At 44.3% G+C, this 23,834-nt stretch overlaps 2 protein-coding genes across 3 annotated transcripts in view; one reads left to right on the plus strand and one right to left on the minus strand.

Moving 5' to 3' along the window:
* ATP6V1C2 (ATPase H+ transporting V1 subunit C2) lies at positions 1–20,794 on the plus strand. Of its 2 annotated transcripts, XM_074154137.1 has the most exons (13): positions 1–129; positions 1,696–1,763; positions 8,045–8,130; positions 9,270–9,299; positions 12,795–12,889; positions 13,559–13,650; positions 15,915–16,013; positions 17,087–17,155; positions 18,059–18,151; positions 18,584–18,677; positions 18,986–19,083; positions 19,485–19,614; positions 20,405–20,794. In XM_074154137.1, exons 1-13 carry the CDS (start codon positions 1–3, stop codon positions 20,498–20,500), a joined length of 1,179 nt encoding a protein of 392 aa, XP_074010238.1. In that variant the 3' UTR covers positions 20,501–20,794. The 2 variants fall into 2 exon arrangements, with proteins under 2 accessions (XP_074010238.1, XP_074010239.1); XM_074154138.1 differs by lacking the exon at positions 9,270–9,299.
* PDIA6 (protein disulfide isomerase family A member 6) overlaps positions 20,712–23,834 on the minus strand; it is a 14,740-nt gene continuing 11,617 nt past the window's right edge. Inside the window, exons 12-13 of the mRNA XM_074154136.1 lie at positions 23,064–23,160; positions 20,712–22,328 (exon numbers count right to left, since the gene is read on the minus strand). Of these exons, the coding sequence (XP_074010237.1) occupies positions 22,260–22,328; positions 23,064–23,160 (166 nt within the window). The 3' untranslated portion in view covers positions 20,712–22,259. The remainder of the gene's footprint in view (positions 22,329–23,063; positions 23,161–23,834) is intronic.

Consider the following 23,834-nt stretch of genomic DNA (forward strand, 5'->3'; position numbering starts at 1 on the left):
ATGTCGGAGTTCTGGCTAATTTCTGCCCCGGGAGATAAAACAAATCTTCAGGCATGGGAGAGAATGAACACGGTGACGTCTAAATCCAACCTGTCCAGCAACAGCAAATTCCATATTCCAGACCTAAAGGTAAATAAGGGGTTGGGGTTTGGGTGATACTGCAGCATTAGCCAAGACTAAAGACTTTGGGGTAAATGCGGGATTTATCTTTTGGGATAATACTCAGAGAGTGGAAGAAGATTGCAGACAGGGACTCAATTGTGTTCAGCCAACTGAAAACTGATCAAAGAGAAAAGAAGTCATTGTGCCTGAAGCTGACCTTCACGTTGGAAGGATGTTATGTACAAGGAGTGAAGATGAGTGAGATGAGTTAAATAACGAATCTGTTGCTCTCGATGTACCATTTTCTCCCAGTCACGAAAGTCATACAGCATTGTACATCTCGGATCGCTAATGCAAAGGGAGTAGCCCGGTATCTAGAACCATGCCAATAAGACTGCTGACAGAGAAAACTGTGCTATAATGTACATTACTCCTTGGGAGATGAATATACGCGCACATCCAGCTACATTACCCAGCTTCGTATCACGATATAAATAGGAAGAGTATTAATCCATGCTTTTTTAAATATGTCTTTGTATTGTTTAATCCTTATTTTATAAGATCTGCACCTTATTTTTATTTCAGTTGTGGCTATGATAAATCCAAATATGCTGCCAAAATCAGTGGAGCTGCCACAGATGTAGAATTTGGTTCCTTGGGGAGTTGCCATAATCCATCACTTAACGGAGCTACTCTTAGTGCTTCCAGGATCCGGCTTTAATCCAAAAAGATTGTTAACTGTTATAACTTGAGCTATCCCAGTTACATGAGGATGCAAGTAAAAGGGGAGCGTGGCCAGTTAGTAGGTAGTAATAACCTCCTGAATTGTCACGTGAAGGTTTCGGACTGGGAATGTTGCTTTTTGCATGTGCTCCTGAGATTGGTATGGTTTTTACCATCTATGGGTCTTGCCCAGCCAGTGTTGGTGTGTCTGCTAATGTCATAGGAAATAAAGTATTTGCAGTATCTGAAGGTGCAACTAGCCCATTAATATTCTGATCTAAGTAAAATTTGTTTCTTTTCCTTCAGCTTGACCCTTCATAGTGTTGAGCTGGCAACGTTACAAGGAAAGGTTTGGCAATATATTGTAATACCATAAACATAAGAGTATGACTGTGACAGAGTCATACAAAAAAGCAGATGTTGGTCTTGAAGGAAATGGCTTTGTGAGAGCCTCAGTCTTTGATAAGCAAAGAACGCAGGTAGAGCCCCCCTTTTGAATAAGTGCTGCTTCCCTTGGTTCACTCAATACATCAGATTTGTTTGTATGTATATTGTGTGCGTTTCTAGTCACTATTTTATCATGTAAAAGACCAGTCTATGCTACTTGATGATACAGGAATGAAAACAGGAAGGAAGACACTGATGTGTAATCTTGAGACTACACATTTGTTTTTTCCATTATTGGAAAAGACTTTTTATGCCCTGGGACTTGGGTAAAGGAATTGTTACTATTTTCCACTAAGTAAATGAAGTTCCACCAAACTATTGAATTCACAAGTGCTAAACACAAATCGGTGTGCCTAAGACTCTGCCAAGAGAAGCCTTAGACAGACTTGTGCATCTTTCACCTACTTCTCATCTCTTGCGCAGGTGGGGACACTGGATGCTCTTGTTGGTCTGTCAGATGAGTTGGGAAAACTTGATAGCTTTGCTGAAAGGTAAAATAGATCTTATTTACTACATACAAATGAGAAACAGACATTGTTTTTATGGGACGGTATGTCCTTGTGTTCACCTCAGTCTGACTCAGTTCAGCCCGGACTACAACTGGACTAAAGTGGATAGTCTTTGTTTAACCCTTGTGTTGATTGCCTTGGAGTTGTTACAAAGAAAGGATTATTCCTTAAAATTTAGGCAAGTTAAGTCCGTGATAGTTTTGTCTGTGCAGCAATCCATTTGAGTGGCAGTGTTAGGGAAGCTATTTCTCAAAAGGAAACTGCTTAAAAGGGTTCTTTTTTAAAAAAAGAACATCCTCCCACCCTATCCAGAAATTTAAATTAATAAACAGCATTTAGAGAATATGAAGCCCTCCCTGATCTTATCACAGAATCATAGAATGGTTCGGGTTGGAAGCGACCTTAAAGATCATCGAGTTCCAACCCTCCTGCCGTGGGCAGGGACACCTCCCATTAGACCAGGTTGCTCAAAGCCCCATCCAGCCTGGTCTTGAACACTTCCAGGGATGGGGCATCCACAACTTCCCTGGGCAACCTGTTCCAGTGCCTCACCACCCTCACAGTAAAGAATTTCTTCCTAATATCTAATCTAAATCTCCCCTCTTTCATTTTAAAACCGTTACCCCTCATCATATCACTTCACTCCCTGATAAAGAGTCCCTCCCCATCTCTCCTGTAGGCCCCCTTTAGGTACTGGAAGGGGCTTTAAGGTCTCCCCAGAGCCTTCTCTTCTTCAGGCTGAACAACCCCAACTCTCTCAATCTGTCTTCACAGCAGAAGTGCTCCAGCCCTCTGACCATCTTTGTGGCCCTCTACTGGACCCGTTCTAACTGGTCCATGTCCTTCCAGTTTTGAGGACTCCAGATCTGGATGCAGTACTCCAGGTAGAGGCTCAGCAGAGTAGAGGGGCAGAATCGCCTCCTTCAACCTGCTGGCCACACTTCTCTTGATGCAGCCCAGGATGCAGCTGGCTTTCTGTGCTGCAAGTGCACATTGACAGCTCATGTTGACCTTCTCATCCACCAGCACCCCCAAGTCCTTCTCCTCAGGGCTACTCTCAATCCATTCTCCACCCAACCTGTATTTGTGCCTGGGATTGCCCTGACCCACATGCAGGACTTTGCACTTGGCCTGGTTGAACTTCAGGATGTTCACATGGGTGCACCTCTCAAGCCTGTCCAGGTCCCTCTGGATGGCATCCCTTCCTTCCAGCATGTCGACCGTCCAACACAGCTTGGCGGCGGCATCAAACTTGCTGAGGGTGCACTCAATCCCACTGTCCATGTCACCAACAAAGACATTGAATAGCGCTGGTCCCAGTACTGACCCCTGAGGAACGCCACTCATCACTTGTCTCCGCTTGGACATTTTGTCGTTCACTGCAACTCTTTGAGTGCAACCATTATCTTCCCAGAATATTTCTCTTGAGCGTTCTGCCCCTTTTCAACAAGATATAGGAGTTCTAATGAACAAGTTCTTCTGAATGAAATCTGGAGATCTCCTCTCTCCAGGCTTTTAAACTTCTTGAAAACTAGAATATTGACTTACATTGCATCAAACCTACTTATGCAAAAACTCACATGATCTCCTTGCTGATCATTGCCCAGATTGCCTTTTGGGCCAAACTGACCTGAGCGTACAAAGAATAATATAGTACAGCAAGCTGAGAAAATGCCAGGTTTTAAGATACTTCATGGCACAAAGTCAGCTTTGTTGTTGAGGCAATGGAAGTACAAGTTGTTGGGTTTTTTGGGGGGTTTTCTTTTTTGCTTTGGAAGCATATCTCACGTAGAGTTGTGGTCTTGGTCACAGAGGCATGTGTTAGCTCTGGGGCTTTTTGCCTTTTTTCCCCCAGCCAGAGGTAAGGATTTGCTTTTCTAGGTATACCTGATACTTTCAAAGATTTTGTCTGGCAGTTGCAAACACATAGAGAAACACTAATATAAACTGTTTACATCTATGCTAGGCAGTTTGGGTGAAGATAAATCTGCCAGAATGCACTTCTTTGTAGGATTATGTTTTTTTTTACTACTTTACTGGTGCTACAGCAGGGCTGTATTAGGATGGTTATGTTTGATCATGCTGGGTTGCAGACAACATTGATCTTTTTAGAATCATAGATTCATAGCATATCTCAAGTTGGAAGGGATCCATAAGAATCGAGTCCAGCTCCCTGCTCCTCATACAACTACCTGAAACTAAACCATATTGCTTTTTTCAGGATTTTTAGCAGGACAAAACAACTTAATTCATCAAGAAAACCTTTTCCATTGTGACCCTGCCAAATAAACTGCCCCAAATTCTTTGTAAACATGTTCAGGCCTCTGATTCATACTGCAGAGATTCTTCATGAAGTGATGATGGGGGCAAATTTGGGGAGAGACAGTGCCAATACCTGCTATTTGTTCTATTGGGAGATGTCACTAGTCAGGGCACCAGATAGGTGAGCAACTGTGTGATCTGGATTTGAGTGCTGCCAAAAATCATACAGAACTGCTTTTCAGAAGGGCTTAGCTAATTCCCAGCTTTGTGAAGAATTAGGACTTCTGAAAAGTCATCCGTAAGAGCTGTGTAAGACCACGGAGGGGAATTCTAAGTGAGTTGTCAGTATGAGCTTCCTAGGCTCACCGTCTCTTTCTGTGACCTTTGTCTTAACTTGGCAACGTGGTACAGCTCCTTGTTCAAGCTGAATGCCACTTTACTCCACTAATTGTGCCTTTAATGCCAGTAATGACACTTATTGTATGACATGCTATAGGCACCGAGCAAAGGGGTCAGCAAGGCCCTTCCACCAAAAGCTACAGCGGTAAGGACTCATGCTATTTATCTTGTTTGCCTTTACAGCTAGGTAATCAAGAAGGATCAATGAGATTTAACCATAAGAAAAATGTGTTAAAAAATAAGAAAAATGCATTAGAGTGGAGTAATAGCAGAAAATAATCGACACAGATCAAGTCCCACAAGGACATACAAAAGCATTTTGCATTAAATAGATGCTCATGGTTTTGAGTCTAAATTGTGATTCAGGGGTTAAAATGCCAAGCACTCACACTTCCTTTAAGTAAATGGCATCCAGAGGGTTACAAGGCTCTTCAAATGACCGGAGCATTTATGTTCCTGCTCCTCTGAAACAGGTACCTGCTGAACTGTTGCTAGATAAACAAAACTGCCAGTAAAGCCAGGCAGCACAAACCTGTCAGCGCCGCCTCCTGCCAGGACAGCAGAGAAGGGGCAAGAGTTTGCAGGATCTATTGTTTCCACATACTTTTATTATTTATTTACGCAGGGAGGCAGAGTGTTTTTCCATGTCACCCTATGGTAGCAGGGAGTGCTCTCAAGCTGGCGATCCCCCAGTCACTCTCACCCAAGGGTTCTCCTGAGTCCTTGGTCTGTGGAGCATTCTGCAGTGGCCTCAGATTGCAGGGCTTCTGCTCCCTGCAGCATTTTGGAGGCCTAGCTGGTAGCACCCTTTAATATGCACTATCATTAAAGAGTGTTAGACTATTACTTTTCTTTTTAAAGTAATGACATAGCAGCAATTTCAGAAGCAAAATGTAAAAGTTTTCCAAGCCACAATAATAGGCTAAATGGAGTTATTCTCTTTACAGGTTTTTATTACTAATTTTTGAGTCAGTTTAGCTGAAACCCTGTCCTTTTGTAACACATCATTTCAGCATGATGCTTGCTCAAGGTGGGATTCATCTCATCTAAAGGCGGAGGTTTAAGGGTTGGTTGTAGATGCTGCTGGCTGTTGGATGTCACTATAGTTGATTGGGCTCCTCTGGGGGTCTGATTCCTCTCGCTTGCCTCAGATTTCAGTGGTGCACAGGGTGCGTGTTCTGTCTTTGCCTGAGGAATGTATTGGATGAGTAAATCCCGCTTGCATTTCACAGGATGCAAGGCAAGGCACAGAGACAAAGCCGGGACCGGAGAACATTTCTCCGGTCCAGCATGTACATGCATTCTGGCCAGATGCTGCTGCAGGAACCTTGGGGCGTGTGGGCTGGAAGGCAACCATGCCTCGCCTGGGCAGAAAGGACTGCCGGGTGCATGAGAGCACACACCTGTCCCACCATCTGTGCCTAAGGAGACCAGAGCTAACTGTCTCCCAGACATCAGGTTAGCCCCCAGCTGCACTCAATAGCAACAAAAGCAGTTCAGGCTCCTTGAAAAGCTACTGGTTTATACACTTTCCTGTTGGCTGCTTTCTCTGTTACGCCTTTAGCCTCCTACTATACTGCTCTTATCAACTGGGCTGGAGTCCTGTCTTGTTCCAAGCTCCTTTGGGTTCCCTGGACATCAGGAAAGGGCTGAAAACCAGCTGCATCTACCAGCAGAAAATTGCAGAAGCACTTGGCAAGGTCCCAGCTGACAGGGAACCGCTGTATGGATCCCTGCACCCTCCCCACAGTCCGAGTGTGGGCGACACACAGTGTTCTCCAGCAATTCTCAGCTGGGTCCCTAAGTGGCTGCAGCCAGATGGTGGAAAACTGCGGCAGCCCTGAGACGTCTATGAACTAGAATATGATGATGTAGATTCCTCCTACAGGCACTCTGAACTGCACCTGTCCAGGATTTTGGAAAGAATGGTTTGGGTTGGAAGAGACCTTAAAAATCATCGAGTCCAACCCCCCTGCGTGGTCAGGGACACCTCCCACTAGACCAGGTTGCTCAAAGCCCCATCCAGCCTGGCCTTAAACACCTCCAGGGATGGGGCAGCCACAACTTCCCTGGGCAACCTGTTCCAGTGCCTCACCACCCTCACAGTAAAGAATTTCTTCCTAATATCTAATCTAAATCTCCCCTCTTTCAGTTTAAAACTGTTGCCTCTTGTCTTGTCACTACAGGTGCTGGCAAAAAGTCTCTCTCCATCTTTCTTATAAGCCCCCTTTATATATTGAAAGGCCACAATAAAGTCTTCTCTTCTCCAGGCTGAATGAGCCCAAACAGCAGGATTTCTGCCTACTGCATTCTTGGCAGCATCAGCAATCTCAGATTTTTCCTCCCTATCACAGGACTGGAAAACCTTTCCAAAGACTGCATAGGCCAAAGACTGAGTTTCTTCACAGAAATGAAGAGAGAGGGAATCTTTGCCTCTATGAATTACTGCTTTTAAATGGCCCATAAATCTGCTTTGCACCACATCAAAGAAAATCCTTTTCCCTGATGCTCTCATGATACCTGTACCTAGCCTGAAGTCCCTTTCCTGAACTCTTGAAAGCCACAGGATGTCACAAGATGCATTGTCCAAACACTGCAGGTGCCCTTTCAGTCTCCAGCTCATCTGCAGCTGTAGTAGTTTCCCCTCCGTAAGGAAAGGGAGAAGCCTATCATTATGCTCTACTCTTATGTCAGCACGCCAAGGATTATGTCCACTTCATGTCTCTGCCAATTTCATGATGAGGCAGTTACTTTTTAGCTGTTGCTTTTTTTCCAAGATGTAGTCAACCTGGAACTGCTAGGGAACTGAAGGCCAAATTCTGTGAATATTTCTGAGTACAGAAGGATACTAGAAAAACCAGAAAGACTCTTGGCCTCTATCAGATAGGTACTTTGACTGGAGCCAGGGGAATATACTGCTGGAGGGAGTAGATGAATCCATTTTTTAAATAAGCAAAAAATAAGTAATTGTGTGGAGACAATGTTTTCCAGGAGGGGCTCTATTCAAATCACTGCTCTGAAAAGGGCAGAAGGAGGATTTTAATCTAGTTCTTCCACACCTTAAAGGAGTGTCTGGTCCACCGTGCTAAAAAGAAGAGAGGAAGAGTCCCCTAAAGAAGAGGAAATAGAAGGAAATTCGCCCTGTCAAACAAGAGAACATTGTAATTTTCCCTTGAGTTCTTTGTAAGAACCTTACCTCAGCAAGCCCCAAGAGTTTATTTAATATCCCGTGGAACAGATTTTCAGCCAGTGTTAGTCTGTATGTAGCCTCTTCTTCCTCCGTCCCCTTTAGAGTTTAAATACGGGTTTCTTGCCTCTGGTTTCTGTTATGCATACCATGAGTGTACAAAAGACTGAATCTTGGTCTTCTGGAAGTTTAGAGCACTGGGGAGATGATATTACCTATGTATTTGCACAGATCAGTGTAATCAGAAATAAGGCAATATGCCATGGGTTGTTTATCATAATTTGAATTGAAAATTAACCTGCCTTGCTTCAGAAGTGTTTTGTTTTGGCATCTCCATGTTTATCAGATCATTGTGGCAACTGTTTTATACTCATTTTGTTTCTTCACTAACAAAGCTTCTCTTGTTACACCTAAGCGTAATAAAGAAAATAGCCCAGTACATAGGAGAAGTTATGGAGGACTCAAAAGATAAAGTCCAGGAAAATCTTCTGGCCAATGGAGGTAGGTGCTGTGAATGTGGTGGGTTTTTTTTAATGCATTGGATGCTGCTTTTATTTGCTTCAGAATATGAACATGTGGAACTGAAACACTCATACATTAGAAAGGACAACTGTCAGCAACATTTTCTAAGAGCACATCTAGCCTGCTCCCATTTTTCTCAGTTAGCAGAAGCTTTATCCGGCACCAACTTTGCTTCCAGGAGAGTGTTCAGTATCTAGTACTAGTTTCTGACTGAACTAGTTTCTAACACCAGAGCTGAGGAGTGAAGAGGAAAGCAGGGGACATCCTTCTTCCCTCCTTAAATGACCTAGCACCTTTCTGTGCCTTATATGGACCTGATCTCTTACAGGCAGCTAAATCTCATTCTATATGGCTGCATGACATCTGGTAGTGATCTGCCTTCCCTCCTACGGTGCTGGGATACATCACGTTGTTAACCATGGATCACAGGTGGATGTGTGAGGCAACAGCTCCAAACCATGGAGCCGGGGCTGCACTCACAAGGTTGTGCCAGGTGCTGCCAGGATGTGCATGTGCTGCTCCTGTTAGGAGAAAATGCCCTTCAGTGGTGTCCTGCCCTGGCTGGCAGCAGCTGTGCAGCAGAAAAGAGCAAGCAGAGAAGGCAGGGACACTTCTGACATGCCAGAGGGCCATGGGAGCCCGCTACCTTACTGTATGCTCTCCCCTACATAGTCTCTAAATACTCAATAAGGTGTTTTTATAACCTCCATGAGCTAGTTTTCCCCCTGTATTGTCTAGTATGGTACTCAAAGCCCTAAAGGGAGCCTGTGTCAAGGACAAAATTAACATTTAGAAACTGGTGGCTCCTAGATCTCCGCATGTTTTGTTAAATCCTGATTGTGTTTCAGAGCAGATTCCCAGCTATCCTAGAGAAGTACAACAAAATTGAATGTGTTACAACATGCTAATTACAGGCTTGTAGAACGACGCTTGTAAATAAACTGAGAGCACACACTCCGTCACACTTCGACTGCCTGCAGTGTTGTACTTCAGATCTGTGCGAGTAAAGGATGGGGGGGGATGTTCTTTTAGAAGTGTTCTCCTTGCATGACATAAGACTGACATTTGATGAGTGCAACTGCGTGACAAGTACAATAATCCCACTTATTGTGTTTCAGGGCTAAAGGATAAAATGAAATGCCTCAAAAGTATGTTGAGGACTGATGATTGCAGTGATGTTACGAGCATGCATTTGTGTGTATTAGTGCTAGAGACAAGTCTTGGTCTGGTTGTAGAGATACAGTGATCAGGTTACGATGGATTTCTCAAGTAACAACCTCGTAGCTTGATCACGATATCTCTATGACTTGAGAAACAACAGGTTTCACTTAATTCCTTTGTTTCTTCTTTTTATACCATTTTCCTTTCCTATCAGCTCTGCACGTGTTGTAATAGAAGGATGTGGAAATTACTTGGATGTGTTACTAATTTCTCTCCTCTGTTTGGATTTGGTCATCCAAACAAACCATATTAAACTAAGACATTAACCTTTCCAAGATTATTGACTGCATCTTAAAAGACTGAGTCAGCTTCAGTATATGAGGATTCCCCTGGTACATTCCAGTGTCATTCTTCATACGCAGCAGCAACTTCGCTGTACGAATTCTTCTTCCTCCCCTTTCTGGTTAGCAAAAGAATCCTAAAGCTGAAGACTTCCTCGAGGTCGTGAAATCAGAAACAAAATTAGAAGACACGACTTCTTGCCGCATGGTCCTGTTTCAGACTATCAGACCACCCCAACTCAGATTTTGTTTCAAGTTACACTATACAAGTTTTCTGATTTTGGCTCAGTTGTATATAATCCTGACAGCAGTTTGGTCCACAAACAAATGAAGGTGGTGGCTGTGCGTCTAACAATTGTTTGGTTAGATTTGTGTGAAGAAAAATGCAAAGTACTAGAAAATACAGCACTTTTAGTTGAGTGAACACACACTACTTTCCAGTGGGCAATGGTTGAAAGCAGCCATGTGGAGGTGTCTCTCATAGAAGGAAAACGTGTGTCTGTGTACCAAAGGGAATGTTAGCATATCACAACAGCAGGAAATGCTTTCTTGCTTATGAGAGAATAAAAAATGTGAAATGTAAGTAACAGCTTTTCTTCAAAGATTCAGTCCAAATTCTCTTCCATTTATAGTAATATTAAACTCAAATGAATTTTAAAATTTGTTAAGTGGTGGAATAACTCCAGTCTTTATAATGAGCTTAAATCAGCAGAATGGGAAGCATAACTATTTTGAAGAATTAAGTGTTTTGAAGGGAAGTATTTAATGTTGCCTCTTAGAGCTGGGTGAGTACATCAGAGTTACGAGAGATTCAGGCTGTGGGGTTCCTGGGCAGCTCTGGGTGCTCTGGGGTAGCTAAGAAGCATCTTTCCTGGATGGGCAGTGATGTGAAGTCTTTTGAAAGTGACTTGACAGGTTCCATAAATGGGGGGTGCCATTCCAGGAGCGTCGAGGTGCTTGGACTGCTTGGCATTTTAAGCTCAGTTCTGCTAATGTGTTCACAGTAGTTTGTTCCATCCCCAAGACCAGGCTGCTCAACTAAACTGCACCCATGCCAGGGCACTGCTCAGGAGGGAACTTGTGAAATGGGCTGAGAACTCATGCTGTACTTAACTGCCTAACATTTTTATTCCACTGAGATTCAAGGAATGTGAGGATAGAAGGGGCGTGTATAGGTCTACAGGGAACTTTCATGTCTCCTCAGCTATATATAGGTCAGAGCCTGCGAATACGCTGTTCCTTCGCACAGCCCAGCAATGCCATGCTCTTTGCAGGTTTCATTCCCATTGAATTTAACAAAGCCTAAGCAAGAAAGCTTGGAAGAGAGGCAGCAGGATGAAATCCTTGTGTCACATACCCTGTGCTGAAAACGCTCCGTGACTTTTGTTGCTGAAGTATTTTTGCCCTCCTTGCCTTTTCCCCAGGGACCACGAGCAAGCGCTGCTGGAGAACTGCACAAGTGGGAGCTGTGTGATAGCTCTCCCTGCCCTCTGCAGTTTTGCCCCCTTCCCACACACTTCCCTGTGCAGGAGAATTGGCTGATTCCTGATCAGACCTTAGCAGGAAGGGTTGGATCTTTGCCTCGTGATTCCTGCCCATTGGGAGTGGGGGAGGTTTACACAGCTGTGGTTTTAGAAAGAGGGGGAGAACACTGTCGTGCCAGTGCTCTCTGCCTCCCAGGCAGTTTATCCCTTGCTCAGAAGCCTGTTTCCTCCTGACATAAGACTTTCCATGCTTTAGAAATCTAATAGGGTAAACTGACTCTGTTGTGGGGTGAGAGAAGCCCGTGGAAAGGATAGCGCTGTCCTGCCAAGGGTATTCGGTATCACACGGGACAGGGTACTACCCTCAGCCTGGTAGTACAGCAATTACACAACTTTTCACATTCCTGCTCATGCATCTCAGTTCATAAAGTTTTCCCCACACCCTGGAAGTCCAGCCCACAATAAATTGTGCTCAAACCTCACTGTGGGACTGAATTAACTCTCTGGACAAGGTAGTGAAGAGCACTGAACGGCCCCAGCATCCTCCTTCTTTTACTTGGCACCTTGGGCTTGTTTTGCTCCCCATCTCCCCCAGGCGACTTCCCAGATATTTTCCTGGTCTGGAAGAAAGCCCACCCTACAAGTGACACCGCCTCTGGCTTCTTCATCTAGACATGGCGACCTTACCTGCTGCCTTTCTCCAGCCCCCCTAACCTGCAGGGGGACAGTCCCAGCCCCTCTGCTTGTTGTGAGTTTATCCCATCCCATAAAGTTGCTCAAGAACACTATGTAGGAGTGTGTTTGGCACCCTAAGGATTCTCAGGAGTCAGCTTAGGCACAGAGCTGTCTGATTTCACGAGCTGCTAGAGGAGAATTCTTTATTTGGTACCATAATGTACCAAGTCTTAATGTTTTCTGATGTTAAGGAGCCTTGTTCTTCAAACAGAGTACCACAGCATGATCCTGTTTTAGGAGCTGGGTGCCATATGTGTCATATCCCCTCAATTCTGGGAAGAAGCCAGGGCTCCTCATGGTCCGAGGGTGTCTTATTTTTGGGGGGCTGCATGCACGGGGCCTTGCTGTGGATTTCTGCTGTTGGATGCTGTGACTGGATGTATCCATTTAGAGAAACACCGTATGGCTTTGTGTGAGATGGGGAGCTCTATGCACAAAGTCAGTGAGGAATTCCTCATTGCCTCTGAATTGGTTTGATTTCTAGTGAGCGCTTGACGGAATCACAGAGAAGTAACATCAGCCATATTCTTAATATCTTTGATCAAACTGTCAATAATCCTGAATATTACATGTGTCTTGAGCACAAAGTATTTTTCTGATAGCTCTTGCTGGGGTTAAATTCAAGTTAAATAATCAAGACTGAGGGATGTTACATGAAGGTGTTTCTGCTGTAAAGATGGTGATTAATTATAATTATAAATATTTATAATTAGAATCAGAAAGATGATTAGATTGGGCATATGATCTGTGCAGTTTTGACCTATATTAAATTTCTTTGAGGATTCGGAGGTGGGCTTCTGGTTCACTCCCATCTCTAATGCTAATCAAAGCTATGCCTAGGCTATAGCTGGGATCCACTACCCAAATTTTCACCTGCTGTCTGGTAAGCTGTCTGCTTTAACACGTCTCTCTGCATTTTCAGTTGATCTAATTAGCTACCTGACACGGTTTGAGTGGGACATGGCCAAATATCCCATAAAGCAGCCACTGAAGAATATATCAGAAGCATTAGCAAAGGTAAATTGTATTCCAAATTTAAGCAGATGTCAGCATGGGGAAGCATGTTTTTGGCAGGTTTTTGGTCCCTCCTCTCACTGACTGGCAGTTTGGGCAGGAACAGGCTTCATTCTGTACTGAAGCATTGATACTGTTTTAATTTCTACTGTAATAACGACAATACATATGTTTAAACCTATCCAGTCTGTAAGTATATGGCAGTTTATCAGATTTATTAGAGTACATTGACATGCTTTCTGCACTTTAATCCCCTTCATTGTAATATTTGATTGTTTTTATATGCTGCCATATCGTTCTCCATTTTAGAGTTCTTTTGCAAAGTCGTTGGCCTGACATTAAGTCAAACGCATTGCAGGCTGGATGAATTATTTACACAGTCAGTCCAGTCAGGAAGGCGTGATGTGTTGTTCAAAGTAGATAACAAATGAAACGGTGGGCTTGCCCTTAGGTACAGCTGTAACAGCCACAGCAGCAGCTCACTCCATCCTACTTTCTGCAGAGGCCTTTGCCTCAGGGGAGCTGGGACACCGGCTCCCCCTTGGCCAGGCTCAGGGGGTCTTACGAGGGGCTGAGAGCCGTGTCCTTGCCTTAAGGTGCAGAGGGAGTGGGAGGGGGGTGAGGGCAACACCTCAAGCGCCGAGTTGATTCCCTTTTTTTACTTTGTTTTAGCAAGTGACTCAAATAGAAACAGACCTAAAGAGCCGGTCAGCTGCATACAATAACATTAAAGGGAATTTGCAAAGCCTGGAGAAAAAAACTGTGTAAGTATAACACATGTTCACATCTGGCACGCTGCACGGCTGAACTGAGGGCAGTGCATGCCCACACGCACTGCTGTGCTGGGGACCATGTGTGTTCTGGTGGGAACAAATTTTTCTGGCTTTGGGGCACGCTGAGCATCTACAGACCCAGCAAAAGCCGGGGCGGGGGGGAGCTGGTGCGATCGGCGTGTCTCAAAATCAGCTCTGGGAGGCTGCAGTTCCTAATAGGATTTTATTGGCAGTCTGGACAGGCAGTCTTGGGAAAGAGTCAAAACTAAATGTACTGTATTGTTCTGATGAGATTTCAGGGACTCAGAAATTAGATCAGCTGGGTCAACTGGTGGATTCCCTTGCAAGACAGAGCTGTTTCCTATGGGAGCTCTGCAAACGCTGTTCAGAAAGTCGGTTTTATAATATACCAGGCAAAGGCATCTATTCTCCTTCCCCGCTGTGTCTACCTCACCAGCATATCCCACTTACATTTTTCTTTTCTTTGTTTCATTCTGTTAGTCCAGGTGGTGATCTGTGAGGGCTTCCCAAATGTTCTCTCTCCTCTCTTCAGCTGCTTATGGTCTTTACCTGTGTCAGTGCTGATACCTGGATTTTCTATGGGGTATCATTGGGGAGAATAGAAAATTCCAGTAAGTAATACATTTAGAGAAACTCAGACAATGCTGTGCCAGCCCTCACCCAACACTCTTTCCTACTTGGGCCCCTTGCTGTGGGCACAGGACACAAGTCCTTGCCTTCCTGGCACTGCAGCCAGCCAGCCAGGCTGGCAGCCTGCCTAGAAACCAGCCTTTACCCAAGGAAGATACTTGCAGGGGCTCAAAGCAAACCCCAGGGTGGCTGGAGTTTTGTTCTGAATGTGGAGCTAAAATGAGCATGCCTGGCACCAACGCCACTGAACCCAACCAGAAACCACAGGAAAGATACTTCCAGGTGGTGGTTCAGAATTAATTTGTCAAAAAAACGCTATTCCTCGTGGAGACATGCTCAACATGGGGACTGCAGTGCCCATGAGGGTCAGCAGAGCCATGTCATAGTTATGTCTCCCCCTCTGTCTGCTGAGTTCCTGTGTCCATGCCTCATGACCTCCGGCTGGTATCACTGGCCTGTGCTTCCAGCTTGGTATAGACAGTGTTAGACACATTTGTCTCAGGCCGTGTGCATGTGGATAATCATGAGCAGGAGGGACAAGGGGACAGTAGCTCCCATTTCCCTTTTCTTGGCACTGTTCGATTTCCCAGCCCACTCCTGCAGCATCTCTCCAGCTTCCACATCAGCTTTAAGTACCTGGAGAGAGGCAGAAGCTCTGTGTGGGGAACATAAGCAGTGCCAGGCCTCCAGCAAGATGATGAGGGAGAAGAACGGAGACCTCATGGTCCAGACCTATCTTCCTCTCACCATCCCATCCACCCTTAAATGGTGGCATCTCTGGTGTCTACCAGTGCCAGCTAGCTTGAGCTGAACAAAAATCTAATAAGATGTTACTGGCCAGTTAATGTTTAGACTGGCGCAGCAAACCTCAAACCAAAACCTACTGGTTTAGGTCCTTCTTCACTCCTGCCCAGTGAAGAGAGGATAGCTGCTCTCTTCCCATACACACCCAGTGCCTACCAGCCATGCCCAGCCAGCTCCAGCCATCTACACTTCCTAGATGTGCAGCACCAGTGGGACTTAAGGTGATCAGGTGAGCCTAGACTCTGAAGAGACCTCTCCTGCAGATCCCACCTGCATGCAAGACTGCTGCTCCCACTGTCCTTCAGCTGGAGGCATCTCTGTGTACTGGTCCATGGAGGTTCAGGATTGCTTTGATGGCTTATGTCCTTTATGTCCATTGCTTACTCTGACTGGAGCGTGGTCACACAGACAGCTCAACAGGCAGCCTGGAGAGGGCAGGTGCCCCCTGCAAGATGCAGCAATGACTACAAGCGGGGTGGTAACTTCAGGTGTGCACTCCCCAAGTGTCTACACCCTTACTGTAGAAACCACAGCAGCAGAATGCTGTAATTTCACATAAAGGGCATAAAGTAGCCTAGTGCTAGTCGCCAATGTTCTGCCATTAGTGTTAGTTGCTTTTTTATTCTTTTTAGTTGCAGTAAAAATAACTTAATAGCCATTTTAGAAGTGTAGACGTGTCCTTTACTCACCTCCTTCCTGGCCACCTTCTACCCCAGTATACACTACTAGCAACTATACCCACAGCACAATACCTCCAGTGTGCTGCTGATGTTATTTTTCCTGTGTCTTCTTTACCATAGGGGAAATCTGCTGACTCGGACCCTAGCAGATATTGTGCATAAAGAAGACTTTGTTCTGAATTCCGAGTACCTTATCACGCTGCTCGTCGTGGTGCCAAAGTAAGGCAATAGTGCGTGGACACGCGCTCAGTGTGGCATTGAGTTTCAGGCCTTAGCACCAGATCCAGGTGATACTGGGTCAGGTTGGGGCAGCTCATCAGTGCCGCGGCTGGGACACAGGTGGAGATGGCAGCAAAGAGGAAGAACAGTTTCTGCCAAGGGTGGTGCTGGCACAAAAGAAAGAGACAAAGACTGCTCCAAACTCGGAGCAGGACAGAATTGGGATGTCGGTTTTTAATGGTTACAGAGTGGGTTCTCAAACAGCCTTCTGCTAGGAATAGTATGTGTCAAAAGAAACAGAAAAACAGATTCTTGCTGGAGCTTGGCCACTTTATAAGAGGAATGAGACCTGTCAAACTCACAAGGCCTCTGCTGGCCATGTAAGTGCCTGCACATGGGATGACTGCCATCTCCATCAGTTCTGAAGTTACGTGATGTCCTTCTCAGAAGCCTACACAGAATCTTTCCTCTCTGGATAGCCCTGTCCCAGCACACACATACAGTACCATCACTTTTCTCTCTGTGAAAACCGTGTTACAAAAAGCTACCTGAGATAAGTTCATTGAGTTTATTATCTGCACATTCTTTCAGATTCCCCCTATAAACAGACTTCTGGCTTTGCAAACTCTTACCATCCCCTTGACCGCTTTCTCCCAGTGCTGGCACTTGCCATGTTTCCAGTGTAGCACCAGATCAGCCCTGGGATTGCACACAGCAGATGAACCACACCTACCCATGGGTCAGGGGCAGCTTGGGCAGGGGTCCTGCCGCATGGGACACTGTGTGACAAAAGCCATATTCTTCCCACCATCAGCTGCCTGCTGGTGGCCTTTCCTCATGCCAAGTCCCAAAGCTAGGACTGAGGGTGCAGCGTTGAGGGAGACACCTCCCTAGCTGGTGACCAGGAGAGGAAAGGATAGGAGAGGCTTAATATATCTTTATCACATAACCCAGCACGAAGAGCTCCAACCCTTCTGCCCTAAGCTATTAGCTTAATTAACTGTATTTATCAATACATTTGCTTTCTAGTATATAGTATTTATTTACCGTCCTTTGTTTTGTGTTGCTCAAAGGTCAAGCTACGTACAGTGGCAGAAGACCTATGAATCCCTCTCCGATATGGTAGTGCCTCGCTCCACCAAGTAAGTGAAATTCCAAATTAAGGTCCCTGTTTGTTTCAGCCTCTCAAATTGCTGGATCCTGGAAGGAATCACTTGTCTGGTGCTCCAGGGGCTCCTTGTTAACATATAGATTTGCCTAATCTCATTCTCAACTGAAATCAGAAATTACTCTGTTGAAGGGAAGTGCAGATGGAAAAAAAAAAAAATCAATCACTTTCTTTTTTACAATTAGCTGCTTGTTCCCTTTTCCAGTAATCCAGTTCTTTCTACTTTCAACCAGGGCCATTGCTTTTCGTGTAAAACAGGCAAACAATTTGTTACAGTAATCCAGGCATAATTCAGACACATGCAATCACATGCAAAGAAACCTCTTTTTACAAAGATCAGACACTATCTTTGCATCTTTAATTGCTTCCTGCTGTAGAATAGGATCATTCATTGTAGTCATTTCCATTAGCAAATGCCATATGAACTTATCCTTTCACCTGGAGTAAAAAAGCCTTCCCGGGAATTAAATATTCCACCGTTCAGCTCCCACAGACCGTGAGGTCCAATCCAGGGCATAAGAGGTGACAGCGCTATTATCTGAAACGGAAGAAGCGGAAAGCGCAGAGAAAGAAGAAAGCTGTGTGGTACTGCATGTCTCAAAAACACAAGTGCATGGCAGTGGGGGAACGTTACTGGGAAACATAGAAAAAGTGGGCAGGCAGAACACGCGTGTACCACGATGGGTTCAGGAACTTAACTCCAGGGAGTGGTCGGTCCTAGTAAAGTCTTTGTTCCCTGTTTCAGTCACAGTAGTTCTTGAAAAGCAGGGTGTTGGTTCAGTATCACAAAAGAAAAAAAGAACTGCAGAAGAGGAAGGTAAAGAAGGCATGAGGGATTTGCCATGTCAAATGACAGCAGCGGATTTCCCTCCCGCAGGATGATTGCTGAGGATGCAGAGGGGGGACTCTTCACTGTGACCCTATTTAGAAAAGTGATGGACGACTTCAAGGCTAAAGCCAGGGAGAACAGGTAAGGAGCACTGATTGCTCGGCAGGGCAGGCCAGCGAGCAGATGGTGAGGATAAGGTGAGGTTTGTTCTGTGTGCAGTACAGCTGAATCCATCACTGGTTTTTAGGACTTCTGTACTGCTTGGGCTGCTGCTGGCCCTAAAGCCATGGAGAAGGCAGGGTGGGAAGGAGCTGTGGCAGCAGATACAGTGATTCTATCATTTAAGCACCAGACTACAGATCCTGGAATTGTCCTTCCTGCTCTCATGCTACTGACAGCAGGAAGCTTGCTTTCTGGGGGTGACCTAACTCCCACCCTCCACCTACTTTAACCAGTTAAATGGCTAGTGACTTCGAAACATTCTGTACCTGCTTCTTCAGAGGCAAAAGAAATGAGCATACATACATATTGCTTGGACTATGGTTTCTGAGAGCAAATGTCATTCAATTGTAGGTTCATGGTTCGAGAATTTTATTTTGATGAGAAGGAACTGAAATGTGAAAAGGAAGAGCTGATGAAATTAGCTTCTGATAAGAAACAACAATATGTAAGTAGCTCATCAAGTTGATGATCCATGTAATGACAGCCATTGCTACCGGCATGCCTAAGCACCTCCCACTCAGAAATGGCTTTATGGTTCCAACAGACTCCTGTGAGCTCCACTTAGACCAGAAAACCGAGGCACTGGGTAGATAACACAATTTGCCCAAGGTCACTTGAGTTTCCGACAACCGGGAGCCGCTAGCAGGCTGCCTGAGAATTCTCTCAGCAGCCCATGATGGCCTCAGTGGTGTGAGCTATGGAGCCCCTGCACGCAGCGAGGGGGTCACAATACTGCTGTGTCTGTTCTCACAGGGCCCGTTACTGCGCTGGCTGAAAGTGAACTTCAGTGAAGCATTTGTGGCTTGGATTCACGTGAAAGCCTTGAGAGTTTTTGTTGAATCCGTCCTGAGGTAAGTGGGTAAACATGCAGTGCCGGCAGAGATTCCTGGAGAAGTCAAAACGTACAGCTCTCTTCCTGGGGCAGTTCCTTCACAGGAGGGAACATCCCTGATACACCCTGCTCCAGAAGCTCACAGGAGACAACACAGGTGACCACAAAAAAGGTGACATAGGAAGCTGATGAAAAATAGTTCTTTGGGGGCACTTACTGGGAAGTGAAAAACAAAGGCGCTAGTTAGTTGACTTTTGGCTTCAAAAAGAAAATGCTTTCAGATAAGCACACTACCCCAGAGAACTATTTCTGCAAGTGCAGGATCAGCTAGCGTGCTGGGAGAACAAAGAGGTAGAAGGGCAGGAGTGGAAAAGCGTGCCCCTTCCCAGCAGATGATCACGTACATTGATGTGTTTCAAGGTATGGCCTCCCAGTGAATTTCCAAGCAATGCTGCTGCAGCCCAACAGGAAGTCTGTCAAACGCCTGAGAGATGTCCTAAACGTGGTCTTCAAACACCTGGATGAAGTGGCAGCAGCAAGTATAATGGATGTATGTATTTGGTCCAAGACTGCACATGCTGCAGCTTGTCTCAGTTTAGCCAAATGAACATGTTCACAGTCCAGGGGTTAGAGCAAGCCCCTCCTCACACCTTGCACTGCCAGGACCCCGTGATGCAGCTCTAGCACCTGGTGGTTACAGATTGGGTTAGGGTACCAGGTAGGCTCAGATTATGATGAAGATGTATAGAGATTGCTTACATTTTCTGTTGAAGCATCTGATGTTTACAGCTACTGCACTGAAATATGTCTGCTCAATTACATCAGTTCCTCTAGGTAAAAAAATCTTCAAGTCTTCTATAAACATTCAGGTCAACATGAGCAAGAAAAATTAACTCAGAACTAAGTGCTAGGAGTGCGAGGGCTCCATCCCCTCTGAAAGGCTGTCACTGCCTAAATGCCTCAACCCAGAACTTCAGCAAGCAGCAGTACTTGCTCTCTCCCCCCCATATCTTCAGTGCACAAACAATTCAGGATAAACCAACAGGCATTAAAAGAGCCTGAAACCAGCAAGATTCTCAGTGCATGAAGGGAGGAGAAAGAAAGGAGTTGCTCTAGAGCTGAAACACAAAAATACACGTTCATAAACTTGCAACAGCCAAGCATGAATTCTCTATGTAAACTGCTTTAGGCAGCCTGAAAGCACCAAGAGAACACCAGATTCTCAGTGAATTCCCCACCTTAAGCCCAGCAAATACAAGCACAAAAGCGATCCACTGTAGCTTTGAACTGTTAACAGTTTGTTTACTGGTACTAAAAAGTCATACTGTTTCCTTTTGCAGCCTGGCATGGACATCCCTGGTTTACAACTGAGTAATCAAGAATACTATCCCTATGTCTATTTCAAGATTGACCTCAGTCTTCTTGACAGCAGTTAAAAAAATGCTCAAGCTTCATCTATTAATTTTCAAGACCCTAATGTTACAGTAAAACAATCTTTAGCTGCTGAAAGTAAAATTAAAATGCAGATGCTTTTAGCAGGATAATTGCTTAAGACCTTCCTACCACTTCCACTAATTTTTACATTGATTTCAGTATAAATATCCCTTGTTCATAGTTTTACAAAAAAGTATTTCAGAGGCAGGAAGTACTATGATAGTATTTATTTTTTTTTTGGTAAGTTACAAAGATGAAGTATCTATTGGATTTGAAATAAAACAATTTAAAGAGTCTGGTGGCTAATGAATCTGCTAGGTGTGTACAGTCCTGTTCTTCTAACAAAGCAAATAAAAACCCAACAAAACAGAAAAAGTGGAAAGCATCAGAGCAAAACTCAATTATTTTTTTTTTTTAATTTAAAAAAAGAAAAGCTTAAGAAGAAGAGATCCTCAAAATTGCTGTGGAACTTAGTGTAGTAGGACTTCTAGTCCCAAGTACTTACAAGTTTAGTTTTTGCTGAGACATTTCAGTTGGAACAGCTCCATTAGATCTCATCAGCTGGGATGACTTAGAGCTGGAGCACACTTCCTGCCCAAAATCAGCAGTCAAGCTCCTGTTGGCTACCCATGGTTCTTACCCCGCCTTTTATAGGGCTCTTACAGGCACTAGATGACAAATACCCTTATTATGTTATTTCCTTGAAAGGAGGGGAAATTTTCAGGTCTTTCATTCCTTACTTATAAACAAGCTGATCACATGAGGGTCACTTCACTGGACAGTGATACACAAGACATTGAGAGCAACAAAATATAACAGTATTTTTATTAAAAAAAGCAGCAGTTTCCATCCTCATTCCCAGTGCTGATTCCCCTTCCAAGGAAATAGCAATTTCAAATCAAGACAATGCCAGATGGGAAGTGAAAAAGTATCATCCAATTGCTGGAGACAGCACCGTGGTGTTTTCCTGTTAGCACCTGGAAACGCTCATGCCCTATATGGGGAGTAGCTTCACTGTCATCCCGGGGAAGAGACCAACAGCTCCCAGTGTCTCCCACTGCAGCAGCAACTCCACTTCCACTGTATTAATGATCTTACAAAGTCTGGCACAAAGAAAGAGAAAGCCCCTGAGAAGGAATAGGAAGACTAAAAAGCATTGAAACTAAGATTGTCCATCTAATCAAACAGTCAAGAATATCAAACAGTCAAGATCTTTCACAGCAAGGGAGTGGCTCAGGACTCCCCTCTGCACCAGCCTCTCTATTCTACAGTTCATTTTTTCCCAAGAGTCATCCAAAATGGAATAGCTTTTATCATGTGCACCTTTGTTATTCTACGAGACTAACACTGTGTGTCAAAAATATTTTGTTTTATTCTTTAATTGAAACGGAAGCTGATCAGGTTCCACCTCCATGAAAAAGATATCACATTTAAAATTGGTTACACTAACAGCCTCCAGTACACTCAAACAGCACACTATCCACAAAATAAAACCCAAGATGTTCCAAAGAAATATCCAAGATGTCCTCAAAATATTTGTTACACAGAATACAATCAAGTTTACTGGTTATGACAATTCATAGAATTTCTGCAATGTTTTCTTGAGATGCGTACAGTTCACTGCTGCAGTGCATCAAATAGCATAGTGTGTCACATGCTATTTCTCCATAAAAAGGCCACTGGAATATCCATCTGATTGTGAACCAGGCTGCAAACTGCTGCGCAAACTCTCCCAAGAAAAAAAAAAGTTTCCTGAAGATCTCACAGCTCATCTTTATCCCAGTCATCCAGATCCACATCACTGAGATCAATATCATCTTCAACTGGAAGCTGTGAAAAAGGAAAGGTTTTGAGCACACATTTAGAAGCGCTTAACACTGAGACATCACTGACAGAGATGTTTACTTCATCCTGAGAGTAAAGCTCCTGCCTGTCATCTCTTTCATTCATAAGAGGTGTATTAAGCACAGGACAAGTGATCAGAGTTCAAACTAGAAGGTTGTTTTCTACTAACAAAAATACTCCAGATAAAGGCAAATACAGATAAATGATGTAACAAAGCTACTACCATATTCTATATTTTAATTCCATCTCAAGTAGATCAAAGGATTGTAATAACTATTTTTCATGGCAATGTTGAACCATAAGAACATACTCAAACACTGTGTAATTACACAGGCTTTACCTTACCATGAAACTCTTAATGTCAGGAAGTTTGTATGGTCAGCATATTGCAGAACCAAAGTCTCCACAAACATTCAGATCTTGAATGCATCCGCTACCACCTCCCTTACTCAGCATAGGTAGTAACGAGTTTCAGCCCCAAGGGACTCAACTTTTGGATTACATCCTAACAGCCAGGCAGGAGTATCATCTGTCCAGTGTCAGATGATGAATCTGGTGTTTGGTCTGGTGGCAGAATTTAGGTAATACGAAACCAATAGCACAACTTGCCACAATCTTTGAAGAACAAGAATTTTCACATTGCCAGTTCTTAGTTACTCTATCCAGTCACTGCTGAACCTAGCAAAGCATCAGCACTTTTAGAGATGGAGCACCTCTTACCTCACCATCTTTGCCATCCCAAGGTTCAACTGAATGAATTTTAGGGAAAGCTCCACCACCCACTGGTGCTGTAGAGCCACGACCAACAGACAGTTCCCTGAGGAAAAAAAAGCCAAGTAAATGTTAAACTTAAGAAATTTCTCCAGTCTCCATCCACCTAGCACAGTGTCTGTTTCAGATAAAAGGAAGTTAACTTTGAAAACTGCTCACATCTCTGGAAGCAAAGCCTTTTCAAATTAAGGGCTTCATTTTCTCCTCAAAGCAGCACTGTGAATTTACAGTTGGATGTAAAGAGACAGACTGTGTGAGCTACACTGTTTCCTATTTCAGTAGTGCCCCTTGTAACACTCCTGAATAAACACAGCCCCTTTAACTGTACGTTGTTTATCACTTGAGGCAACTCCAAGAGGAGTCTATAATTCTAGCTTTGGAAGTCACCTGCAACTGTTATTTGAAATCACTAACGACCTTCTTTAGTGAACTCTAAGTCTCCACAGGTTACAATGGGTACAAGCTAACTAACAGCTTCTGCTTTGAGACGCCCCATCTTGCACTTGCTACTTAGGCTTGCTCAAAAAACTTAATATTAAAATCCTAGAGAGCTAATCCCTTTGTATTCTTTCAGAGGCAAATAAGACTGAATAAGCAATCCTCCCTAGGTGGAGTCTATAGTTTTTATGCTCTTCTCAGTGTTTGTTTCCTTACTTTTGGTTAACACTGTTGAGACTGCCTATTAGATTACAAAAGCTGCATGCAGCAAGCTGAGTTAAC

Source organism: Numenius arquata, chromosome 9 (genome assembly GCF_964106895.1).
Source record: "Numenius arquata chromosome 9, bNumArq3.hap1.1, whole genome shotgun sequence".
NCBI lineage: Eukaryota > Metazoa > Chordata > Aves > Charadriiformes > Scolopacidae > Numenius > Numenius arquata.

What these genes read in the sequence shown, in the direction of transcription:
- ATP6V1C2 (XM_074154137.1), top strand. Translation starts at nt 1, where the DNA reads ATGTCGGAGTTCTGGCTAATTTCTGCCCCGGGAGATAAAACAAATCTT. An exon ending in TCCATATTCCAGACCTAAAG is followed by an intron (nt 130 to 1,695) that starts GTAAATAAGGGG and finishes TCTCTTGCGCAG; the next exon opens with GTGGGGACACTGGATGCTCT. An exon ending in CTGATAAGAAACAACAATAT is followed by an intron (nt 18,678 to 18,985) that starts GTAAGTAGCTCA and finishes CTGTTCTCACAG; the next exon opens with GGCCCGTTACTGCGCTGGCT.